General features: G+C 46.0%; 1 protein-coding gene across 1 annotated transcript in view; it reads left to right on the forward strand.

Annotated features, from left to right (window-relative positions):
• The window catches only part of map3k22 (mitogen-activated protein kinase kinase kinase 22), a 46,793-nt gene extending 35,628 nt beyond the window's left edge, over positions 1–11,165 (forward strand). Inside the window, exons 12-18 of the mRNA XM_030769597.1 lie at positions 1,090–1,161; positions 3,116–3,280; positions 5,377–5,525; positions 6,057–6,188; positions 9,031–9,160; positions 10,282–10,459; positions 10,797–11,165. Of these exons, the coding sequence (XP_030625457.1) occupies positions 1,090–1,161; positions 3,116–3,280; positions 5,377–5,525; positions 6,057–6,188; positions 9,031–9,160; positions 10,282–10,459; positions 10,797–11,025 (1,055 nt within the window). The 3' untranslated portion in view covers positions 11,026–11,165. The remainder of the gene's footprint in view (positions 1–1,089; positions 1,162–3,115; positions 3,281–5,376; positions 5,526–6,056; positions 6,189–9,030; positions 9,161–10,281; positions 10,460–10,796) is intronic.
• The last annotated feature ends 248 nt before the right edge of the window (positions 11,166–11,413 follow it).

Raw genomic sequence — 11,413 nt, forward strand, 5'->3', positions numbered from 1 at the left:
TGTGTGTGTGTGGTTTAGGAGTCATGGAGCACAAACGCAGTTGTGTTTACTCAGAGCTCAGTGCTCTGTGTGTGTGTCTCTGAGTTTTTTTTTTTTTTTTTTTTTTACTGCGTTTATCTCATATGGAGTCAGAGAGTGAGAGAAAAATACGTCTCTTTTTATCCCCCTCATCACAATATACTTTTCTGCTCCACTCCCGAGAGTGTGGAGCGCCGTTGTAACGGAGGAGAGCACATCTTCTCTCTCGCTTTTTTTTCTCTTCACAGAACCTCTTGATTACAATCTCTCCGTCTCTCTCTTTCTCTCTCTTTCTCTCTCTCTCCTTTTCTCTCTTCCTGTCTCTCTCTCTATCTCTCTCTCCCTCTCTCTCTCTCTCTCTCTCTCCGGTTTTTCTTCTTGAATGACGATCAAATGAAGCAGACTTGGCTGATAATGAGATAGTAATCTCCAGTAACAGAGGGAAGACACATGCGCACACACACACACACACACTGAGAGTCACTGATGGTGGACGGCAAGGAGAGTCCACAGAGAAAGCTCTGTGATTTGTTCTCTGCGCCGTGAGTAGATTTTTCCTCTCCCTCCTCCGTCGCTAAACAGAGAAAACGAGTTTTTCGGTTTCCCTGGGAGACGGTGATGGTAACAGTGCGAGGGAGAGGCAGTCATCGGCTCCAACCGCTGCTTTCAATTACATATGTCCTGGCAGAGCGGCCCTCATCTTATAGCTGGCCTTCTCTTTACCCAAAACCGCGTTTGTTCCACCTCTGCTCACTGTTACACACACGCATACACATACTCACAAACACACACACACACACACTCACACACTCACACACACACCTCGGTGTGGTATACTTGTAACACGTCTGTGCAACAGTATGCGTTAAACCTAGTGCTGCTGAACATGGTGCAAATGTCCATGCGTGTGCATGAATGTGATACTATAATAGAGCAGATATTGATTTAAGATACAGTTTCTTTAATTGACGCGTGCGAGCGGTTCGGTCTGTGATGGAGTGAATGATGTGAATGGCCCCTGTAGACTTCTATGCCAGTAACCGTGGCTCTGTCTCACTGCGCCCCCTGCAGGTCGTCACGGGAAGCACGGGACGTTTCCACGGCAGTTCCATTTGTCCAGCCGCAGTAAGGATTACGGCGATGGTAAGTAAGCGGACTCTTTACGAGAACAATACATGCGTAATCTCACTGCCTCGGTCAATGACACTTATGCTTTTCTACGCTAATGACGTTATTTTGACTCACGAGTTTATCATGGGAGCAGATTGGCTTCCTTTTTTAGGTTTTTTTTTTTTTCTTCCTCTGGTTGCCCATTGTCCTTAAAAGTTGCTAGTGATAAAAAAATGACTGTCCCGTGCTTTGGTAGCAATGCTTAACACACTTTTTATAGTTTGAACTGTTATATGTGTGCTCTGGTTTAATTCGTTCTTATTGTATCTCACGATACGTAAAGATATTTTAAGAGAGATTTATTTGATTGATCGTACTCAGATTTGAAGAATCAGGGTGAAAACCGATAGCACTTTACTCATTGCTGTTGTCAGGACCTATGACTTAATTAACAGCTAAAGTGGCGTTTAAGCCTGTAACTGCCATTGCTGATTTTGCCGTTAGACTTACCAATGCATGACACGGTCGCCTGAGTAAATGAACTCTAAGCAGTGTTCATACAATCCAGAGAGAACAGTGTCAATATCGGTCAACACTCGTCAGAATAAATGCAGTTATTAGGACACTCACATGAGAAACACCCTACTGCATGTTCTGTAACGGCTCAGGTATTAATGGGGGAAAAAATAACTGAGTTCTAGAATAGCAGAAAATTTGACTCTAGAAGTAAACAGTGACCGTAGGGGTTGCTATTAGTCGGCTAATAAGTGAGTAACGAGCTCTGTTACGTAGCTGATTCACTTTCCGCCCCCAGAGTCACAGATGCGGCTGTGGTATTGTGTCTTTTATCAGCCCTTACGTAACCTGTCACTCCCTCTCTGCCATGGGACAGCCTTAGTTTGCCATCCAGTGTGTGTGTGTGTGTGTGTGTGTGTGCGGGTGCGGGTGTTTGTTTGTGTGCGTGTGCGTGTGCGTGTGCGTGTGTGCTCGTGTGTGCTCGTGTGTGTGTGTGTGCATGTTTGTGCATGTGAGTGTGTGCGTGTGTTGTGTGCATGCGAGTGTATGCGTGTGTGCGTGTGCGTGTGCGCGTGCGCGTGCGTGTGCGCGTGTGCATGTGTATGTGTGCATGCATGTGCTTGTGTGTGTGTGTGTGTGTGTGTGTGTGTGTGTGTGTGTGGCAGCTGCCATTCTCTGGGCCCACCCCTGGTCTTATTCAACTGTGATTAGTCATGGGGGTGTGAGCAGGGCTGGAACCTTGGGTTTGTTAAGCCTGTCGGTAGTTTTTGTCCGTGTGTGTGTGTGTGTGTGTGTGTGTGTGTGTTAGCTTTAATAATGCAGAGCAAATATGCCAAGGTGTTTGCAAGTGTGGCACCCTCGGTCGCTACCCTCACCTCCACCCTGTCCCTGAAATCCACCTCCCTCACCTCCATCTGGGATATCACTGATTTGTGCGTCCCTGAGCGGACTCCACTGTGTGTGTGTGTGTGTGTGTGTGTGTGTGTGTGTGTGTGTGTGTATGTGTGTGTGTGTGTGCGCGAGTGAGTGAATGTGTGTGCGAGAGAGTGTGTGTGCGTGTGCGTGTGTGTGTGTGTGTGTGTGTGTGCGAGAGAGTGTGTGCGCGTTTCTGTGTGTGTGTGTGAGAGAGAGAGAGGGAGAGCTTTGGAGGTGTTTGTTTATGTGTGTGTGAGTGTGTGTGTGTGTATGTGGGTTGTGTGTCCCTAGTGAGGGGCATGTTGACTTTATGAAAACATTGGACTGCAGGCTGTTTCCTGACTGGAGAAATCCAGAGAGGGGAAACTTAACAGAGAGAGAGAGAGTGATAAGGGAATACTATTCTATTGTTTAGACAGATTCGTTTTTCTGTTCTGTTTTAGACAGTTATTGGTGGAAGGTAGACAGTCCCCCCCTCAAGCATGTGTTTACTACAGTCTCTCTCTGTGTGTGTGTGTGTGTGTGTGTGTGTGTGTGTGTGTGTGTGTGTGCGCAGGCCGTAGGACGTTCCCACGCAGTTTTATGCCACAGGAGAACCTATTCCAGTTGGTTCCGTCCAGTCGCACCCGCAGCTATAACGGAGACAGCACCATGCAGTACGGATCAGACCTGCACACACTGGGCTGGTCCGAGAAGAGCTCACCGCTCAACACACCCAAGTGTGAGTACACACACACACACACACACACAGGCACACACACACAGGCACACATACTCATACAGACGTGCGTGTGCGTGCGCACACACACATACACACAGTCATGCAGACAGACAGACACACACACACACACACACACACACACACACAACTAGTGTTAACCCCACCATGAACCGGTGGACTGCATATGAATGTACATGGGACAAATTTTAATCTCTCATCAAATTTTATTGCATGAGTGCAATTTATGTGTTTTTACAGACTCAAAAATGTGTAATAGTTTGGACACACTGCCAGTTAGTGTGTAGTCCAACCTCATTTGGCCAAATGTCTACACAGCACCATAAGTGAACAACCAACTGTACTGTACCCTAGTGGACAGAGCAGATGATGTGTGTGTGTGTGTGTGTGTGTGTGCGTGCGCGCGCGTGTGTTTGTGATGTGTGTGTCTGTACATCTGTGTGTGTGTCTATACGTCTGTCTATGTTTGTGTGTGTGTGTGTGTGTATATCTATGTCTCTGTATGTCTGTGTGTGTGTGTGTGTGTGTGTGTCTGTGTGTGTGTGTGTGTGTGTGTCTAAACCACATACGCACTCAAAACAGACTCTTACACTTAGCTCCATCAATCTGAAGAATGTGGGAGAGATTTGAGTTATAGACACAATCTCCCCAGTCTACTGTCTGTCTGCGTTTTTTGCATTCACACACACACATACACATACACACACACATACACACACACACACAGACTCCCAGCCAAGAAAACTGTTTCATTTACAATCCCATAGTAACCGGCATGACTGGACAGCTTTTTCCCGGAGACGCTTACACTCACAGACAAGCCCACGAAGTGCTTTCTGTTCTAAATCAAACAGCCTCATGGTAACAGCCGTCGCTAATTAATCTGTGTTAAGTGGTAAATGTCAGACTAGACCCGTCAAATAAATATCTGAGTCCTTACGCTCTTTCCCAACACTGTACACGGGTCCCATTTCTCCCTCAGCTCTTCCACTGATGCTACTGACTGACAGGACTGAGCGTGTGCAGGGGATGTATATCAAACAGATATTACACAGATGTCTCACAGACTTCATCAAAACTGTCATTTATGCTCTTAACAGAGCAAGATAGAAAGGGAACAGGGTTGCATTTCTTGCAAAGAGAATATTCAAATATTCAAAAGTCTCATTTTAACAGAGATCTGATTAACAGGAATGAGTTTGAATCAGGGGTAATTTTATTTTTTTTCTAAATGTGTTCTTACCGTTAGCCGAAGGTGTCCCGCTGAATCAGTTTTTAATCAGACTGTGGTCTCTCCTAAACTCACCCACAAACAATCTGCAATCATAACCTGGACCGTCCCACAGAAAGTCTTAGAGTATTTGAGGCATTCAGGTATGTTTCTGAATGGAATACAGTCATCTGTGGTTTAAAGCCAAAATATGTTATTAAGCAACCCACATACATTTATATGGGCTTAGTCATGTGATAACAGTCATGATTTTCAATGTGCTAATATTCAGGACTGTGCAAACCACAGACACATACCAGAACCAGAGAGTTCATTGGTTGAGGACATTGTAACATTCAGTTGTCAACAGTCTTAAAAGTGTAAACTGCGCATGTTTAAAATCTAGTTTGAGGCCGTACTGTGAGTAGTCTCAGTGTCTGTGGGTGTGAGTGTGCGTGTGTGACTGTGCATGTGTGTGAGTGTGTATGTGTGTATGCACGTGAGTGTTCGATGCATGTGTGTGTTGTGTGTCCTGTGTGTGTATGTGTGTGTATGCATGTGAGTGTTTGATGCGTGTGTGTGTTCTGTGTGTGTGTGTGTGTGTGTGTGTGTGTGCACGTGAGTGTTCGATGCGCGTGTGTGTTCTGTGTGTGTGTATGTGTGTGTGTGTATGCACATGAGTGTTCGATGCGCGTGTGTGTTCTGTGTGTGTGTGTGTGTGTGTGTGTATACACGTGAGTGTTCGCTGTGTGTGTGTGTGTGTGTGTGTGTTAGGCTTTTGGGGGGGGGGGGGGGGTGTTTTCTGCTGACTGGAGTCCGGTCGCAGTTTGAGGAATGTGTTAATGACAGATCTGCGGTTTCTCTATAGCCGCGCGGGCCCCAGTAAACTGGAGGCAGGGGAAGCTTCTGGGCCGTGGAGCCTTTGGAGAGGTCTACCTCTGCTACGATGCCGACACGGGCAGGGAACTCGCCGTCAAACAGGTGCCTTTTGACCCCGACTGTCAGGAGACCAGCAAAGTAAGGACCTCATTCTTTTAAGCCGAAAACAGACAATTAATCCAAAAGATAACAGACATAAACAAGTCATAACATTAAAGAAAATGAGAGCAAACTGTGAAGGAAGCCATTCTAATGTGTTAGTAATTAGAAAATGTTGTTATAATCTGTAAATGAATGTATTATATGGACTGCCTGAAACTATAAGATAGAGTAATGCTTTGTGTGTTTTCACTGTGTGCTTATCACACAGGTTTTACTGAAGACACAGAAGATGTGCACTCAGATAATTCTTCATATCTAAAGTCAACTCCCAAATTCTCTTTCATCCATCCCCTCTTTCTCTCTCTCTCTCTCTCTCTCTCTCCCTCCCTCTCTCCCTCTCTCTCTCTCTCTCTCTCTCTACCTCTCCCTCTCTCTCTCTCTCTCCCTCCCTCCCTCTCTACCTCTACCTCTCCCTCTCTACCTCTCCCTCTCTCTCTCTCTCTCTCTCTCTCCCTCCCTCCCTCTCTCTCTCTCTCTCCCTCTCTCTCTGTGTCCTTGTCTCTGTAGGAGGTGAATGCATTGGAGTGTGAGATACAGTTACTGAAGAATCTTCGTCATGAGAGGATCGTTCAGTACTACGGCTGTCTACGGGACCCAGAGCAAAGGAAACTCTCCATATTTGTGGAGTACATGCCAGGGGTGGGTTTCTACACTGGGCGTGCATGCATGTGGGCATGCATGTGTGTGTATATGTGTGTGCTGTTGCTGTCATATGCACTGTTTTTCCAGATGATGGTCTGCTTTCATTTGGGTTCACTAATTCCATTCCGAGACCCGCCTTAGTGACCCAAACGTATCTGATATTTGTATCCAAAATGTTCAGCATTTCCAGTCCAGCTGTCATTCATGTCTTCATGTGCCACTTCCTGAAATTTTCCACTCCATTCCAAGTCTTTTGGGTTAAGGCGTTTTTTTGTTTTTTTTTTCCCCTTTCCTTGTTGTGCTCCAAACGCTAAAACTTCAGTCTGCATAGATACAAGTTTTTCATTCTGCAGCAAACAACCATCAGTTCTTAATGTGCACACTTCAGCAAGAGCAAACAATGCCAAAATGTCACCGGTCTTCCACAAACACGTCCACAAGCACAAACGTCAGCACAGCCGCTGAATATATGAGTTCATTTTTTTTTCTTAATGAGCGTTTTAACAAGCGAGAGGCCCCAGTTTGTGCCCGTCTCTTTTTCTGTTTTTCATATACACCGCAACCTGTTTTGGAGGCCGAGTTAAGTGTCTTAGTTACATATTGTCTGGAAAAGGCGAATGTTTATATTTGACCAAGGTCTCTGGCAGCGTGAAGCAGGACTGGTGAAAGCTCAGGCCAAATCCGTGTTCAGCATCCGCCTCAGACGCGGGCTCAGCTGTGATTACATCCTCAGTGCAAATGGAGAGAAGAGAGGAGAAGAGAAGAGAAGAAAAGGGACATGAGACATACAAATGAAAACGAGAACAGAAGAGAAAAAGAGAAGCATTTGTGGTAGAAGAGAGGAGAAGAGAAGAGAAGAGAGGAGAAGAGAGGAAAGGAGAGGAGAGGAGAGAAGAGAAGAGAAGAGAAGAGAAGAGAAGAGAAGAGAAGAGAAGAGAGGAGAGGAGAGGAGAGGAGAGGAGAGGAGAGGAGAAGAGAGGAGAGGAGAGGAGAAGAGAGGAGAGGAGAAGAGAAGAGAGGAGAAGAGAGGAAAGGAGAGGAGAGGAGAAGAGAAAAGAAGAGAAGAGAGGAGAGGAGAAGAGAAGAGAAGAGAGGAGAAGAGAAGAGAGGAGAAGAGAAGAGAAGAGAGGAGAAGAGAGGCGAGAAGAGAAGAGAGGCGAGAAGAGAAGAGAAGAGAGGAGAGGAGAAGAGAAGAGAGGAGAAGAGAGGAGAGGAGAAGAGAAGAGAGGAGAAGAGAAGAGAGGAGAAGAGGGTTAAATCTTGTGTGGAAAGAAGGCAGCAGACTAGAGGTACGGGACAGAGGGATCAGCCCAGAGCCGAGAGAGGGAAAGAAAGCGGTGAAAACGGGCGAAAATGACGAAGCGCTCGGAGAGAATTAAAAAAAAACAAAAACAAAACTCAAGTGTGCTGGGAAGGAGCGGTGGTTTTGCCGACCGTCGCCTGCGTCACAGGTGTTACTGGACAGAGTCCTTGAGGAAGCAGTGTTTCCATGCAGCATGCTAAAAACAGGAAAACTCGGGAAACGCGATGTGTGAGCGTTTTTAGAGCACGGCTGTCGGAGAACAACACAAACATGTAGGAAGCGAGGCCTCCACCATTGTGTTTTTGGAAAGCAGAAAATGTTCAACGTCCTTACAAATACTTCCACTTCTATAAACATAAACATATCCAGGCTCCTATACCTCCGGTGGAAAAACAAACGGCAAGACAGACGGTTATTGGCAAAAACAGATCTGTATGCGAAAAACATGGTTTGTTTCCTAGCTCAGGACAACTTTTGACCTGTTCGAACATGCGTTAATTACACACTTCATTCACCCTGAACTTTAGGGGAAGTTCACCTTCGTTGAGGTGGGCTCTTGATAACCCTTACCTCACCAAACTTTATTTTCAACACAAATTTCTTTTCTGTAACAACATTAAAAGCACTCAAAAGTAACCTTTGTTTACTGTGCCAGTTTACAAGGTTGCGATGTCGTACCGTGAACTGTTACTTTTCCCCCTTCGACTGCCAAAAAAAGGTAAAAGAAAGGAGCAGTGTTTTGCTAGAGCGGTGCTTTCTGAATGATGTGTCGTGTTGTTGATACTGATTTCACTCTTTCCCAGAGGAGGTGGGACAAAGCAACATCTACTATTGTTAACTCTATGATGACTTGCCATTGGTCTTTGTCAGAATGTAAAGCAATTTTCCCTCTTGTGCAGAAACACAGAACAGAGCACAAATTTTCAACAAAAACAAGTGGAAAATATGAGTCTTGTAACATGTCAGGAAAAAATCACAACAAAACAATTACAAGGAGGCAATTGACAAAACAGGTCCATATGTCAACAGAAGAATACACTTTCTCTCTCTCTCTCTCTCTCCCTCTTTCTTTCTCACTTTCTCTCTCTCTCTCTCCCTCCCTCCCTCTCTTTCTCTTTCTCTCTCTCTCTCTCCCCCTCCCTCTCTTTCTCTCTCTCTCTCCCCTTCTTTTTCTCTCTCTCTCTCTCTCTCTCTCTCTATCCCCCTCTTTCTTTCTCTCTTTCTCTTTATCTGTCTTTCTCTCTCTCTCTCTCTCTCTCCCTCCCTCCCTCTCTCTCTTTCTCTCTCTCTCTCGCGCTCTCTCTTTCACTTCTCCCTCTCTATACACTACACACACACTGATTAAATGTTTTTATCTGGGTACAAAGTAAACTGACACATTCAGAATGTGTCATAACATATCGACGCCAGGAACCAAAACAATCGCGCAGTATCATTGCATAATATTGAACACTGAGATAACCAAAGCCGTAATGACTAGATCGTTTGCTGTGTGCGTGCGCGTATAATGTGTGTTTGTGCTCTTGTCGTGTGCAGGGCTCTGTTAAGGACCAGCTGAAGGCCTACGGTGCTTTAACAGAGAAGGTGACACGCAGATACACCCGGCAGATTCTACAGGGTGTCCACTACCTGCACAGTAACATGATCGTGCACAGAGACATCAAAGGTAAGTCTCACTGAAGATTAACCACCGTAGTTTTAAACCCGTACGTGGGTCCCGTCTAAAAAAAAAAAAAAAAACGTCATTGAAACCCAGTCTCCGTTTTAGCTGAGTGACTACTCTTATATATCGTTATTGTTTTTTTTGTTTTTTTTTCTTTTCTTTTTTTTTTGACGAGAAGTTTTCTGTTTCATGAAGTCAGAGCCATGTCGTAATGGAACTGGTCTGAGGTATGAAAATAAATTTGCGCCTAAAAATATCAGGCATCAGATGAACAAACTTTGGTTTGGCACAGAGTGATATTAAACTGGTTACATTCCCTTGGCTCTTTTAAGTTTCCCCTTAGGGAGGTGAATGGAACTGAACATTCTGACATGACCACACACACACACACACACACACACACACACACGTACAGTGATGAAAAACCCCCCCCCAAAAAACCCTCAGTCTAATCCAGTGGGACTATGGATACATTCCTTCCACTGCACATAGTCTGCTGCCACTGTGATAGGATATCAGTGGAATAAGGTGAACTTGCCAAGGTAAACCCAAAACACTGTTAATCTGATTGATATGGATAATCAAGTCCCTTGCATTCCCACAAATACTATGTCCTCCGTTGGAAATATCAACCCAACACTGGAGGAAAAAAAGAAGGAAAGTGTCCATCTGTCCCCTCCTCTCTCTCTCTTTCTCTCTCTCTGTCTCTCTCTCTCTCTCTGTCTCTCTCTCTCTCCACTACACTTTCTCTCTCTCTCTCTCTCTCTCTCTCTCCTTCTTTTCCTTGCTCTGTCTCTTTCCCTCTGTTCCAGTGGTTTGGTCAGACTTCCAGGGTGTGGAGAGGTTGTGGCTGGCTGGAATTAGTCACTGCTCAAACAGCTACACATGTAAAAAGGCTGTTAGGCAGCGCGTGGGCCCTGCTGACGGAAAAATACTCAGCCCTGGGAGGTGTGGGAAGACAACGTGTCTGAACCCCTCAGCCGCTCACTTCACTTCCCGACAGCAGAAAGCCTCTAATTTGATAGTCAGGATCAGAATTGCCTGTGTGTGTGTGTGTGTGTGTGTGTGTGTGTGTCTGTTTGGCCTGTGTGTGTAACTCTTGTCTCTCCTTATTCTCCCTCAAGGCGCAAACATTCTTCGTGACTCCTCAGGAAACGTGAAGCTGGGAGACTTCGGCGCCAGCAAACGCATCCAGACCATCTGCGTGTCCGGAACTGGCATCAAATCCGTCACCGGCACCCCCTACTGGATGAGTCCGGAAGTGATTAATGGAGAAGGCTATGGTCGGAAAGCTGATGTCTGGTAAGGGAAAGGAAAAAAAAAAAAAAGAAAAACAGATTGCGGTGTGGATTTTAAAAGTGGAATCAGGACAACGCTAAATTTAGCTAACTAAAACTAAATTAAGTTGCAACACACATTTTGATTATAACTTTGCTGGTATTCGTACCCTATGTGTTGCTTACAATGAATTTCATCATACTTGCAAAGGTTACAACAAAGTTGTCATTATTTGACAGAAAATTGCAAACGAGTTTACTATCTCTCACTATACCTGCAAAGCTGATGTTAGAAGGATCTAGCGTAGAATATTTTGGATTTGTTGTGCTTAGGTAGCGCTCACGTTTCTTTTCCCCATCAGGAGCGTGGCCTGCACCGTGGTGGAGATGCTTACCCAGAAGCCCCCGTGGGCCGAGTACGAAGCCATGGCCGCCATTTTCAAGATAGCCACCCAGCCCACCAAGCCCAACCTCCCCGACAGCGTCTCCGACTCGTGTAGGGACTTCCTGCGGCAGGTGTTTGTGGAGGAAAAGTGGAGACCCACTGCAGAAGGGCTACTCAGTCACCCCTTTGTCCAAGGGGGCTTCTGAGACCTTCAATCGAGCTTCCAGGGTCCCCCTTGGGGCCTCCAGATACCCCATGGGAAAGTCCAGTCCAGTCCAGTCCAGTCCAGCCCAGCCCACCGATAATCACCACTCTACCTTCCAGGGTTCAGAGGCACCCCTCTTGCCACACCAGTCCTCTCAGAACAACACAGTTTCCCCACCAGTGCCCGCCCCACCCCCCACCCTCCACCCCCCGGAGAAGCTGGGCTGGTCTGTCATGCCATCTTGCTCCTACAACCACTCAGGTCTAGAAAGAAGATCAGGTTTCAATAGGGTCAAGGGTCATCCGCGTATCCAAACGTGGGCGCTCCTTGCGTGGCACCCCATCTTGAGTCCGAGGTTTTGCGTGTAAGCAGGTATATGCAGATCACAC

Source organism: Chanos chanos, chromosome 3 (assembly GCF_902362185.1).
Source record: "Chanos chanos chromosome 3, fChaCha1.1, whole genome shotgun sequence".
In the NCBI taxonomy this organism is placed as follows: domain Eukaryota; kingdom Metazoa; phylum Chordata; class Actinopteri; order Gonorynchiformes; family Chanidae; genus Chanos; species Chanos chanos.